This window comes from Pseudophryne corroboree, chromosome 9, assembly GCF_028390025.1.
Source record: "Pseudophryne corroboree isolate aPseCor3 chromosome 9, aPseCor3.hap2, whole genome shotgun sequence".
Classification (NCBI taxonomy): Eukaryota; Metazoa; Chordata; class Amphibia; order Anura; family Myobatrachidae; genus Pseudophryne; species Pseudophryne corroboree.
Genome location: NC_086452.1, coordinates 76,738,903 through 76,754,019, shown reverse-complemented (window position 1 = coordinate 76,754,019; position 15,117 = coordinate 76,738,903). Strand labels below are relative to the sequence as shown.

Sequence of the window (15,117 nt, the reverse complement as noted above, 5' to 3'; positions counted from 1 at the left end):
AGGAGTCTGACGACCATACTTGCGCAGTAGAGTGTACCACTGTCGACGCGGCCAATCTGGAGCCACTAGAATCACTGCGAGACCCTGTCACCGAATGCGTTGAAGTAGACGCGGGATCAGTGGAATTGGCGGAAACACATATCCCAGTTGAAACTGCCATGGAGCAGTTAGAGCATCGATCAGGAATGCCTGTGGATCCTGAGTCCTTGCGCCGTAGTGAGGAAGTTCTGCGTTGAGGCGGGACGCCATCAGGTCTATGTCTGGCATTCCCCATCGGTCCACTAGAGAGAGGAACACCTCCTGATGAAGTTCCCATTCTCCCAGATGAATCGTGTGATGACTCAAAAAGTCTGCTTCCCTCCTGGAATGTGGATCGCGGAGATCACCGGAACCCAACGTTCCGCCCACGCGAGGATCTGAGCGACTTCTCTCATTGCGGACCAGCTGCGAGTTCCTCCCTGTTTGTTGATGTAAGCCACTGCGGTGGCATTGTCGGACTGCACACGAACTGGTTGACCCTGTACCATGGTTTGAATGTGAAGGAGTGCATACCGAATCGCCCTTAGTTCCAGAATGTTGATTTGCAATTTTGACTCCTGATTGCTCCAGCGTCCCTGGAAGTGAGGAGTCTGGAACACTGCCCCCCAACCACTGAGGTTTGCATCCATGGTGACCATGATCCAAGACCAGATAGTGAAAGGTGTACCCTTTTTCAAATTCCGACTGTGAAGCCACCATTGAAGAGACTGACGAGTCTTTACCGACAAGCGGATCAACTGTAATTCGAGACGCGGTTCCGTCCGAGTCCAACAGTTGAGAATCTGAGTCTGGAGAGGTCGGGCATGAAATCTGGCATATGGAACTGCCTCGAAAGAGGATACCATCTTGCCCAACACCTGCATACATCTGAGGACCGACACTACTGGTAAGTGTAACAGGGTTCGGATTCTGGACTGTAGTCCCTGAATCTTGTCCGCCGGAAGAAACACCTTCTGGCTGTTGGTGTCGAATAGAAGTCCTAGAAAAATCATTGTCTGAGAAGGAAGTAGAGATGACTTTGGAAAGTTGATTATCCACCCGAACGATTGTAGCGTCTCCATCGTGAGATGCAGGTTCTGAGTGAGAATCTCCGCTGATGGTGCCTTGACCAACAGGTCGTCCAAATATGGAGTGATGTTGACCCCTTGACAACGGAGAACTGCGACTACATGACCTATGACCTTTGTAAAAAACCCAGGGAGCCGTAGAGAGACCAAAGGGAAGAGCCTGAAACTGAAAGTGCTCCGGGCCCACTGCAAATCTCAGTAGAGATTGATGTCCTACCCAAATCGGGACATGTAAGTAAGCGTCTTTTATGTTCTTGAATTTTTGGGTTGAGGGATACGGGTTGAGAGCCTTCAGATTCAGAATGGTTCGAAACGAACCATCCGGCTTGTCTACGAGAAAAAGACCTGAGTAAAAACCCCGACCCCTCTGATGAGAGGGAACCGGAATGATTACTCCATTTTGTAAGAGGGTTGTTATTGCCTGAAGGAGAGCTTGACGTCTGGAGGGATCGTCTGGGAGAGGTGTTATAAATAGTCGGGTTGGGACTGTTTCTTCGAAATCCAACATATATCCTCTGGATATGACTCCCATTATCCACCGATCCGGTTTCGATAGGAGCCACACATCCTTGAACTGAAGTAACCGGGCCCCAACCTTCTTTGATCCCTCCAGGAGACCTGAGGCGTCATGGCTCAGGTTTGTCGGCAGGCTTACTGGCCGGCCTGCGAATAGCCTGGGATCCTCTTCCTCTGAAAGACCCCCGTCTTGGAAATCTGTAGGAAGCACGAAAGGATTGGAAACTACCTCTGCCCTGTGTACGAAAGGACCGAAACCTTGTAGGTTTTGGTTTGTGAGGTGTAGATGGAAGGAAAGGGCTCTTTCCTCCAGTAGTGTCTGAAATAATCTTCTTTAACTCTGATCCAAAAAGAAACTCACCTTCAAAAGGCACTGCCGTCAAGGTTTGCTTTGAGTCAGAATCAGCATTCCAAACTCTAAGCCACAAGGAGCGTCTTGCGGATACTGTCAAGGCTGAAACCCGAGACTGTAGCGCAACTGAATCCAACCAGGCCTCACCCACATAAGTGAGGGCCTCCGAAATCTGCTCTGCTAATTGGATGGCTTCTGACGGATCGTCCGACTGCATTCCCGATACCACCTGTGCAAGCCATTCATCCACGGCCTTAAGTACCCAGGCACTCGCCAGTACTGGACGGAGGGAAACACCTGATAAAGAAAACATAGATTTTAGTAATGCTTCTATCTTCCTATCGGTAGTGTCTTTTAAGGTCACAGACTGTACCGACGGAATCACCGTAGCTTTTGCCAGATGTGAAATAGGAGCGTCTACCTTTGGGTCCGTCTCCCAAAATTTTGTATCTTCCTCCGTAAAGGGATATAGAAACTTTAACTTTTTAGGCGCCTGAAAACGAGAATCCGGCTTAAGCCAGGGTTCTTTTAAAATATCTGCAAAGTGAGAATAAGAAGGGAAGGCAGTAACCTGTCTCTTCTGTCGTTTGAAGAAGGGGGAAGGAGTCTCCTCCACCGCCGCGTCCTGAATATTAAGAGTCTGACGAATGGCTTCTATTAGCAATCTAACTTCCCAAGCCGAAACTTCATCCCATTCAGGATCTACCTCCCCCTCCTCCAAAGGAGATGACAGAGTGTCCGCCTCCTTACCTGGAAACGCTATAGCTGGTAACGGCTGCGATCGCTTAGTAGCAGTCGAACTGCTGGCCGCATTTACAAACTTATTTAAAGGACTGAGTTAAATCAGTGATACTCCTGCCCATATTCTGGGCCCTCAAGGGCTCCACCTGAGTCCGAGCAGATTCAGTCTCTCTAGACTGACGCAAATCTGAAATTGCACCAGAACATGCTGTACATAGGGTACCCGCGTCAGTACTACATTTTGCTAGCTTTGAGCCACACTGAGAGCAGGAAAATTAAACCACTGAGGCCGTTTTTCCCTTTGAAGGTTTGTCCGGTTTACTAGTCATTTTCTCTATTCTGAATGTACTAAAGAAAGTAGCATACAATTGTGACTAGTGACCTTTCAATAAGAAATTTATAGCTTGAAGAGATCTCTGGGACTGTAACCCAGTATGCTGGCTCTCTTTGCCAAGTAATAAACAGCCTTAGCTCATTAGCTTGATTGTAATCTCCCCCTATGAATAGCCCCTCTATACTTGCGGTTTTGTAATTAAAGTCTCCCCCTGAGAGGCTCTCCTGTACTGCACAGCGTCCCCTCCGGAAGATGGCGTCAGGCAAAGTGACGCGCGCGCGGGCAGAGCAGGGCGGGAAGCCGTCCCTGCACTCCTGTTACTACGCGATCAACCGGAAGTTCGGGCTGCCGCGCGTTGCTAAGTATAGCGACTTACGCGGCGGCTTCTCCGGGATCCCCGTCCGTCCCCACAGCCCCTCAGACACTACTGCGGGTGTAGGGATACAGGTCTCCGGCATAGCTCCCGCTGGCGGGCTTGCGCCGGGGGAGAGGGGGTCGGGGGGGGTGAAATATTAATAATCAATAAAATAAATCAAATAAATAAATATTAAATAAAATAATAATAATAATAATAAAATAATAATAAAAGCAGTTAGGGACAGCCCAATACTGTCAGTGACAGATTGTGGCTGTCCAGTACCTTTTTGATCTGTCGTTTTAGTGAATAAAAAGGCCCCAGTGACCAAGGTATGGTGGCCCTTTCTGACAGCATCCTTGTTCCATTTATACCTGTCACCTGTAGACAGGGACTAGGTATAGAAAAATAAGAAAGGAAAAAGAAAAAAAAAAAAATCTAAGGAGAAAGAAAAACTGTGTCTGTACTCCACAGGCACAAAACTAAAACTGAGGTACTGGCTAGGCAGGAAGGAGATGGGAGGGGTTAGAGGGGGGAGGAGTCAGGTTTTAATAGTTCTGTGCCAAACTCCACAACCACACACCTCTAACCCCACAAGTAATGGCGCAGCGTCCCCCAGATGGATGAAAGAGAAATTCCCCATCACACTCCCCCACCCCAGGTACAATATTCCCCATCACTCTCCCACCACCCCAGGTACAATATTCCACATCACACTCCCCCCACCCCAGGTGCAATATTCCCCATCACACTCCCCCCACCCCAGGTACAATATTCCCCATCACACTCCCCCCACCCCAGGTACAATATTCCCCATCACACTCCCCCCATCCCAGGTACAATATTCCCCATCACACTCCCCCCACCCCAGGTACAATATTCCCCATCACACTCCTTCCACACCCCAGGTACAATATTCCCCATCACACTCCTTCCACACCCCAGGTACAATATTCCCCATCACACTCCCCCCACCCCAGGTACAATATTCCCCATCACACTCCCCCCACACCCCAGGTACAATATTCCCCATCACACTCCCCCCACCCCAGGTACAATATTCCACATCACACTCCCCCCCACCCCAGGTACAATATTCCCCATCACACTCCCCCACCCCAGGTACAATATTCCCCATCACACTCCCCCACCCCAGGTACAATATTTCCCATCACACTATCCCCATCCCAGGTACAATATTCCCCATCACACTCCCCCCACCCCAGGTACAATATTCCCCATCACACTCCCCCACCCCAGGTACAATATTCCCCATCACACTCCCCCACCCCAGGTACAATATTCCACATCACACTCCCCCCACACCCCAGGTACAATATTCCCCATCACACCCCCCCCCCACCCCAGGTACAATATTCCCCATCACACTCCCCCACCCCAGGTACAATATTCCCCATCACACTCCCCCACCCCAGGTACAATATTTCCCATCACACTATCCCCATCCCAGGTACAATATTCCACATCACACTCCCCCCACACCCCAGGTACAATATTCCCCATCACACTCCCCCCACCCCAGGTACAATATTCCCCATCACACTCCCCCCACCCCAGGTACAATATTCCCCATCACACTCCCCCCACCCCAGGTACAATATTCCCCATCACACTCCCCCCACCCCAGGTACAATATTCCCCATCACACTCCCACCACCCCAGGTACAATACTCCCCATCACACTCCCCCACCCCAGGTACAATACTCCCCATCACACTCCCACCACCCCAGGTGCAATACTCCCCATCACACTCCCCCCACCCCAGGTGCAATATTCCCCATCACACTCCCACACCCCAGGTACAATATTCCCCATCACACTCCCCCCACACCCCAGGTGCAATATTCCCCATCACACTCCCACACCCCAGGTGCAATATTCCCCATCACACTCCCACACCCCAGGCACAATATTCCCCATCACACTCCCACACCCCAGGTACAATATTCCCCATCACACTCCCCCACCCCAGGTGCAATATTCCCCATCACACTCCCCCCACCCCAGGTACAATATTCCCCATCACACTCCCACACCCCAGGTACAAAATTCCCCATCACACTCCCCCCACCCCAGGTACAATATTCCCCATCACACTCCCCCCACCCCAGGTACAATATTCCCCATCACACTCCCCCCACCCCAGGTACAATATTCCCCATCACACTCCCCCACCCCAGGTACAATACTCCCCATCACACTCCCCCACCCCAGGTACAATACTCCCCATCACACTCCCCCACCCCAGGTACAATACTCCCCATCACACTCCCCCACCCCAGGTACAATATTCCACATCACACTCCCCCCCCACCCCAGGTACAATATTCCCCATCACACTCCCCCACCCCAGGTGCAATACTCCCCATCACACTCCCCCTCCCCAGGTGCAATACTCCCCCCCCCCCCCTTCCCCATCACACTCCCCCACCACAGGTACAATATTCCCCATCACACTCCCCCCACCCCAGATGCAATATTCCATATTACTAATCACACTCTCCCCACACCAAGTACAATATTCCATATTACTCATCACACTCCCCCCACACCAAGTACAATATTCCATATTACTCATCACACTCCCCCCACACCCCAGGTACAATACTCCGCATCACACTCCCCCCACCCAAGGTACAATATTCCACATCACACTCCCCCCACACCCCAGGTAGAATACTCCCCATCACACTCCCCCACCCCAGGTAGAATACTCCCCATCACACTCCGCCCACCCCAGGTAGAATACTCCGCATCACACTCCCCCCACCCCAGGTACAATATTCCACATCACACTCCCCCCACCCCAGGTACAATACTCCCCATCACACTCCCCCCACCCCAGGTAGAATACTCCGCATCACACTCCCCCCACCCCAGGTACAATATTCCACATCACACTCCCCCCACCCCAGGTACAATATTCCCTATCACACTCCCCCCACCCCAGGTAGAATACTCCCCATCACACTCCGCCCACCCCAGGTACAATATTCCACATCACACTCCCCCCACCCCAGGTACAATACTCCCCATCACACTCCCCCCACCCCAGGTAGAATACTCCGCATCACACTCCCCCCACCCCAGGTACAATATTCCACATCACACTCCCCCCACCCCAGGTACAATATTCCCTATCACACTCCCCCCACCCCAGGTAGAATACTCCCCATCACACTCCGCCCACCCCAGGTAGAATACTCCCCATCACACTCCCCCACCCCAAGTACAATATTCCCCATCACACTCCGCCCACCCCAGGTAGAATACTCCCCATCACACTCCCCCCACCCCAGGTACAATATTCCCCATCACACTCCCCCCACCCCAGGTGCAATACTCCCCCCCCCCCCCCCCCCTCCTTCCCCATCACACTGCCCCCACCCAAGGTACAAAATTCTGCTTGCTCGTATCACCAAAATAATACACTGCACGACTTAGCCACTCCTATACGCAGCTTTAAACCCTGTCCCCGATAATACACTGCTTCCCACATCAACCCTAACCCCATACAGTAATTTAACCCCATACAGTAATTGCTGTACTGCTGTCCTTACTCCAATATACCCTGGTTTACAGATAATTCTGATGTACAACCGAGAGCTTTTTTTCCCCCCACTCCCCCGCTGCTTCCCTTTTCGGCATAACCTTTCCCTGCTTCCCTTTGTCCCTCACCGATTAACTTTCTTGTTTCTCCTCCCAATGCAATCTACTGCTTCACTTCACACCCCCACCCCTGTACAATATGCTGATTCACCCATCCATTGGCTATCTATCCGATACAAACATTCGCTTGCCACATATAGAGAGGGATTCAACTAAGCCCAAATTTCCATCAAAACCTTGCTTGCAACATAACCTTGTGGTTAATAATCTCCCCCACAGAATAAACTGCTTCACTTATTAATGCATCCTCCTTACACAGGAAACAGAATTTCAGCTTTTTGATGCCTGATCCAGTACAAGAACTACACTGCTACAACAGGCACATCCAGTAAGGGACTACTATTACACTTACTTCTTACGCAGGAGAGAGAGGATACTGCCTTTGCCCTCATGTCCTATTAGCCATGAGATGTAGTGAAGAGGTTTCACCCTAGAATTAAACCACAGGACATTAGGAGGACTTGGAATGATTAGTAGACATTAGGGTCGGATCCATTCTGACATGCATTTGTCAGAATGGATCAGACAACCCCTATTCAATCTCATCTCAATTCGACTTTTAAAAAGTCGAACTGAGATGAGTGACCCAGAGGAGGAGAGGGGGGGTGGGGGGAGCCGCACGGAGACCAGCGGGGACAGCTGCGCTACAACAGCGCTGCAGGAGGATGTCACACAGCCGCCAACACCTCACAGCAGTGTCCACCCGGCTCCAGCAAGCGTGACCTCACTTGCTGGAGCCGGGTGGACGTTGCAGTGAGCGGCGCGGCTGTGAGACATCCTGCTGCAGCGCTGTGCTGTAGTGCTGATGTCCCGTCTGCCCGCTGCTGTCCCTCGTCTCACCCCCCCCCCTCTCCTTCTCTGGGTCCCACATCTCAGTCCGACATTTTTTTATGTCGGACTGAGATGGTCGGAAACGGGGCCAAATCCTGTCGAATTTGGCCCCGTTTCATTCAAAAGTACGTGAATCGGCAGCTATACCGCCGATTCACGTACTATTCGACAAGTCGAATTCCACGACTTGACGAATAAAAGCTGCTGGGAATCACTATTCGACCTTAAAAAGTCGAAAACTGACGTCTTTTCGACAGATGGCAGTTTTTGACCCCAATTAAACATACCCCATAGAGCTTACTCAATGCTCTCCTCCATAATACACAGTTATAAAAATGCACTCTTACTATTATGAAAATGTAGGTGCACATTCTAAATACTAAGTACTGCTAATTAGAATAATTAGACAAACTGAGTTGCACATGCATTTTCTCCTCTGTGTGGAACTACTAGTCTCATCATGGTAGTGCCTCTCATTATGTTTAGAATTAGGGTGTGCAGTCCAAGGACCCCCCTTCCTCCCTCCCCATATATTCTATATTGTGTACATGTAACCCTCTAGCATTTACGGACTGCATATTGGAATATGCACTATGAATGGTAAGTACTTCATACAATTTGTCAGTTTTAGGAATGAATTTGGGGTGTAGGACACCTTGGGTTGGTGTGGCCTGGCTGCTTTGGGGCATCATATTGTAACACTTAATCTAGCACTTTTTTTTTAGCACCTAATTGTTTGTTTGTTTGCTTTTTTACCAATGTAACACTTTTTAACACTAATTATTATCTCTCACCTATGTTACACTCTCAACACACAGCTGCTGCTTCTTACTAATATAACACTTTTTAACACTTATACCTCTCATTAGTGTGATGCCTTGGGTAAGTTGACTTATGCTGGCCTGGGGGGCTCCCATGCCCTCGACTTGAACCTTTGTGTTAGGGACCTAAGAGATGAGTTCACCTGGTCGCGGTTGGTGAGCCCATATTTCCACATTATATTGCAGAGTTTATTGTAATTAGTCTGATTAGCAGTACTATTATTTAGAGTGTGCGCCTGCATTTTCTCTTATTTTTCTGTGTGGAACTACAAGTCTCAGCATGGTCGCACCTCTCATTATGTTTAGAATTAGGGTGGGCAGTCCAAGGCGCCTCAACGCCCCAAATATATTATGAAAATGTCTTGTTACTATTAAAATAGTGTTACTAAGTATCTGCAATGACATTTGTGTGCGCAGAAGACCCTAGTGACTGCGCCTTGTAAAAGCAGGGGTGCTCAGGAGCTACACCAAATGCTGCGCAGGCTACCTAGAGCCTGCCGATGTCTGAGAAGGTTTCCCAGGATCACAGTGAACATGGTTCTTCTACATAGTCCAGCTGCCCAGAGAACGGCTAAGTTCATGCAGACATATAACAAGGTGACTACAGAAGGGATCGGTACGGTATCCCGCCGCACGGGATGTCGAATGTCATTATACCAACATCGGCATCCCGAGTAGTGGAATGCCGACAGGGGGTGAGCGCAACAAAGCCCCTTACGGTCTTGCTGCACTCGCCATGCTGCAGGCTCGAGGCGAGACAAGTTCTATTCTACCTCTATGGGTGTGGTGGACACCCATTGAGGGGGAATCACCTACCTTGCCGGTATACCAGCTGCGGTATGTTAACCCAGTCGGGATCCCAGCGTCGGTATTGTGACAGCTGGCATCCTGACGAGCGGTTTGTACCCTACAGAAGACACTCTGTGGCTGCAACATTTTTAATTATAGTTTTAATATGTACTTTTACACAGGCAATTGACATTTTCTCAAGGGCTCAAATGGCAAAAACCTGAACTGCCCAGATGGACAGAAAGTCTTAAGCAAGGAAAGACTTACTTGTAATACATTTCCTGGGAAGGAAGAGCCCAGGTGATAGTCAACGCATGAACCTTCTTAATAGGGACAACTGTATGAGAATGAGAGATACAAGATGATCAGTTTTAGAGTCAACTAGTCATCAAAGCATGACATCAGCATTGATAACTAAATATCATTAAATTGAGCAATTAAAAAAAATCTGAGTAAGGAAAAAGCTGCATGACCTCAGATGTTCTATATCACTTTTCTTGCTTAAGGGGGGGTATTCAATTCTTTTGCCCGTCTTTAGGTCGAATTTACAGTCAACCTATTCAATGCACGTGCCGTTTTTTCAACTGGTCGAAAAATCCGGCACTGGCGAAAACCAGGTGTACTGGCGAATTCGCAGTCGATACAAGTGTTTTTGGCACATTTGCATGCATTTTCGTCCGTTTTTGCTGCTATTTTCTCTTGTTTTTGCCACAATTTTCGCCCATGCTGACGCAAGCACCCGCAATTGAATACCCTGTGTCTAATTAGTGCAATTTTTTCGACCAGTAGAAACAACGGCGCTTAATAGAATACCCCCCTAAGAGAGTAATAGAGGTAAACACAGGAAACGTTGCTATTCCAGCTAGGAGGAACCTGTAAGAACACAGTTCATGCTGCCAAGCCGTCCTATCATCTGCGAGAACTGGTGACCTAATGGATATTGGACGGAGCACATGCGAGACAACAGGCGTTCAAAACATTGGTCTCTCTAGACTAGACTTTGTTGGAAGAAGGCATCTTGTTTTAAAATAAATAATTCAGTACACTGGTCTTGAATTCTTACAATTACAAAACCTGTCCAAAGATATAATATAGTCTAACAAGATGTTTTTTTCCACCCAAGCAAGTTTAAGCAATGTACATTCAAAAGTGTTGCTGGCTTCTAGTGAATGATACATTCACTAGAAGCCATTGTGTAATTTCTGTCAAATAATCACCTTGACTTCTCTAAATCACGTCTTACTAGGATATATCTGATGTCCATCAGGATGAATGGTTCATCCATCAATGACACCATCTGATCACATGCACAGTCATTATGAGATGGCAGTAATGGTGCTTTCAGCTGTTCTGCCCAACCACTAAACAGGCGGCTGTTCCCGATTTGTCCCTCACGTGTATGGCCAAATTTGGCAGAGATCCGGCCACACTGTGATAAGGCCATGTGGCCAATTATACAAAAATATCACAAGCTTTGTTACACATGTTTTCAGCTGCATCAAGGCCTAAATGAAGGATGGAACTTTAATGTGTCATCACCCTGAGACCACACACTAGACAGGAATCTAGAAGAATACCAACCAAATAGTTCAGATCCATACCTCTGTAAAGCGAATTAAACCTGGGAGTGTCAAAAGGGTCAGTCAGGTGGCTAAAATTAGGTTTTCCCAATCCACTATAAAGACAAAACAAAAAAGTACATGTATTAATTGCTGCAGACATTGGTGGTCAGTCCGAGTTGATCGCTAGCTGCATTTGTTCACAGCGCAGCGATCAGGCTAAAAAAACGGCAGTTCTGTGTATGCGGCGCAATGCGCACGCACAACATACGGGCACAACGAACGATGCAGTTTTGCACAGGGTCTAGCGATGCATGTCAGTCGCACTGGTTGCCGCAGAGTGATTGACAGGAAGAGGGCGTTTCTGGGCGGCAACTGACCGTTTTCAGGGAGTGTTCGGATAAACGCAGGCGTGCCAGAAAAAACGCAGGCGTGGCTGGGCGAACGCTGGGCAGGTGTGTGACGTCAAATCTGGAACTGAATAGTCTGAAGTGATCGCAAGCGCTGAGTAGGTTTTGAGCTACTCTGAAACTACACAAAAATGTTTTGCAGGCACTCTGCGATAAAAACGTTCGCACTTATGCCAAGCTAAAAAACACTCCCCAGTGGGCGGCGGCATAGCATTTGCACGGCTGCTAAAAACTGGTAGCGAGCGATTAACTCGGAATGACCCCCATTGTTCTATATTTAGCATTTCACAGTTTAGAGCCTTAGGACCTTGGGGGTAAATTCAGAGTTCATCTCCTCACATGCTGGTGGCCGCCCCCCGATGTGTCTGCAATTAGATTGCACATCGGAACTAAGGTTGACCCCTGGCAGCACGGCAGGGGGTCTGCCGCCATTTTGTTTTTCAGAGCAGCTGCGTACAACGTTACGCAGACGGCCCTGAAAAATGGTCCCAGCCTACCCCAGTTTGGTGTGACGTGACGCCCCCCCCCCCTTGATGTCTGGTGTTGTCAATCCCACCGCGGCCGCATCATTTGTGGCCACATTGTGTAGGTTAGTGCACGCACACAAAGGCCGGTGTGCATGAGCTTGCCACATGGATGCGGCCGTTGCATGCGAATGTGTGGCTGTATCCAGGTCTGAAAAACCCTCTTAGTTGTGTAGCTAGCAGTAAAGCCATATAAAACTGAATACAATATAGAAACTATTAATTTATAAAGGGGCTGATTCAGAGGTCGATGCAGCTGCTGTGCGATTATATGATAATGCTGCAGGAGGAATCTTAGGAAACAGATGCTTCCTGTGATCCGCTGCTGTGCCGAAGAAGCATCATCGGATCATCAGCGAAAACATCAACCCACAGGTTACAAAGAATGGCCGGTGCTTTCACTCTACCAGTGCCAGGAAATCTGCATCAGATTAAGCAGGCCCTGGCTTCAGCATGCCTACAGAACAGGGACGACACGCCTAGGTTTTGTAGAATGGTACCAGTCACCGCCATCCCGCTCAGCCCCCAAATGGCCACAGCATGTCAACCATTTTTGGCAGGAACTGCAAGCGACAACACAGGACCCATTCCGCAAATGCGCAGTGTTCTGGCTATCGGATTTGCACAGAACACTGAATCAGGCCCAATATTAATAGGCGTCCACTTTGTCCTACAGGACCTACTTATTTGGAATCTTGCAGAAGATCTCCCTGACCCATTCTTCCAGTTTATCCAGGGTTTCTGTTGAAAAATAAATAAATGAAAGTAAACAACAAAAATAAGCTTTTAAACCTACCGGTAAACCTATTTCTCCTAGTCCGTAGAGGATGCTGGGGACTCCGTAAGGACCATGGGGTATAGACGGGCTCCGCAGGAGATAGGGCACCTAAAAGAACTTTGACTATGGGTGTGCACTGGCTCCTCCCTCTATGCCCCTCCTCCAGACCTCAGTTAGAGAACTGTGCCAAGAGGAGATGGACACTACAAGGCAGGATTTAGCAATCCAAGGGCAAGATTCATACCAGCCCACACCAATCATACCATGTAACCTGGATCATACATAACCAGTTAACCGTATGAACAAAAAACAGCAACGGTCCAAGACCGATTCCAACTGTAACATAACCCTTATGTAATCAACAACTATATACAAGTCTTGCAGAGTTTCCGCACTGGGACGGGCGCCCAGCATCCTCTACGGACTAGGAAAAATAGATTTACCGCTAGGTTTAAAATCTTATTTTCTCTTACGTCCTAGAGGATGCTGGGGACTCCGTAAGGACCATGGGGTTTATACCAAAGCATCCAATCGGGCGGGAGAGTGCGTATAACTCTGCAGCACCGACTGAGCAAACGCTAGGTCCTCATCAGCCAGGGTATCAAACTTGTAGAATTTAGCAAAAGTGTTTGACCCCGACCAAGTCGCCGCTCGGCAAAGTTGTAATGCCGAGACGCCTCGGGCAGCCGCCCAAGAAGAGCCCACCTTCCTAGTGGAATGGGCCTTAACCGAATTTGGCACCGGCAATCCAGCCGTAGAGTGAGCCTGCTGAATCGTATTACAGATCCAGCGAGCAATAGTCTGCTTCGAAGCAGGTGCGCCAATCTTATTGGCCGCATACAGGACAAACAGGGCCTCTGTTTTCCTAATTCTAGCCGTACTGGCTACATAAATCTTTAAGGCCCTGACTACGTCCAGGGATCTGGAATCCTCCAGGTCACTTGTAGCCACAGGCACCACAATAGAATGAATTCACATGGAATGAAGAAACCACCTTAGGCAAAAATTGCGGACGTGTCCTCAATTCAGCTCGATCCACATGAAAAATCAAGTAGGGGCTTTTGAGTGACAAGCCGCCAATTCTGATACTCGCCTTGCCGATGCCAAGGCCAACAACATGACCACCTTCCAAGTAAGAAAGTTCAACTCAACCTTGTTAAGCGGTTCAAACCAGTGTGATTTTAGGAACTGCAACACCACGTTGAGGTCCCATGGTGCCACTGGAGGCACAAAAGGGGTCTGGATGTGCAGCACTCCCTTTACAAACGTCTGGACTTCTGGAAGAGAAGCCAATTCCTTCTGAAAGAAAATCGAGAGGGCCGAAATCTGAACCTTAACAGAGCCTAATTTCAGGCCCATATCCACTCCTGACTGTAGGAAGTGGAGAAAACGACCAAGATGAAAATCTTCCGTAGGTGCATTCTTAGTCTCACACCAAGACACATACTTTCGCCAGATACGGTGATAATGCTTAACCGTCACCCTCTTTCCTAGCCTTTATTAAAGTAGGGATGACCTCTTCCGGAATCCCCTTTTTTGCTAGGATTCGGAGTTCAACCGCCATGCCGTCAAACGTAACCGCGGTAAGTCTTCAAATACACAGGGCCCCTGTTGCAACAGGTCTTCCCTCAGCGGAAGAGGCCAGGGATCTCCCTGTGAGCATCTCTTGTAGATCTGAGTACCAGGCCCTTCGAGGCCAGTCTGGGACAACGAGTATCGTCTGTACTCTTCTTCGTCTTATGATCCTCAACACTTTTGTGATGAGAGGAAGAGGAGGAAACACGTAGACCAACTTGAACACCCACGGTGTTATCAGAGCGTCTACTGCTACTGCCTGAGGGTCCCGAGACCTGGCACAATACCTCCAAAGTTTTTTGTTGAGGCGTGACGCCATCATGTCTATTTGAGGAGTTCCCCAAAGACGTATTATGTCTGCAAAGACTTCTTGATGAAGTCCCCACTCTCCTGGATGGAGATCGTGTCTGCTGAGGAAGTCTGCTTCCCAGTTGTCCACTCCCGAAATGAAGACAGCCGACAGAGCGCTCACGTGATTTTCCGCCCAGCGAAGAATCCTGGTGGCTTCCGCCATCGCGACTCTGCTTCTTGTCCCGCCTTGGCGGTTCACATGAGCCACTGCTGTGACATTGTCTGACTGAATCAGAATCGGTAGGTTTCGAAGAAGACTCTCCGCTTGTCGAAGGCCGTTGTATATGGCCCTGAGTTCCAACACATTGATGTGTAGACATGACTTCTGGTCTGACCAAAGTCCCTGAAAATTTCTTCCTTGTGTGACTGCTCCTCATCCTCGGA

General features: G+C 49.0%; 1 protein-coding gene across 1 annotated transcript in view; it reads right to left on the bottom strand.

Annotated features, from left to right (window-relative positions):
- The window catches only part of NRDC (nardilysin convertase), a 129,944-nt gene that overhangs the window by 68,427 nt on the left and 46,400 nt on the right, over positions 1-15,117 (bottom strand). Inside the window, exons 8-11 of the mRNA XM_063939544.1 lie at positions 12,713-12,770; positions 11,138-11,211; positions 9,804-9,873; positions 7,448-7,525 (exon numbers count right to left, since the gene is read on the bottom strand). Of these exons, the coding sequence (XP_063795614.1) occupies positions 7,448-7,525; positions 9,804-9,873; positions 11,138-11,211; positions 12,713-12,770 (280 nt within the window). The remainder of the gene's footprint in view (positions 1-7,447; positions 7,526-9,803; positions 9,874-11,137; positions 11,212-12,712; positions 12,771-15,117) is intronic.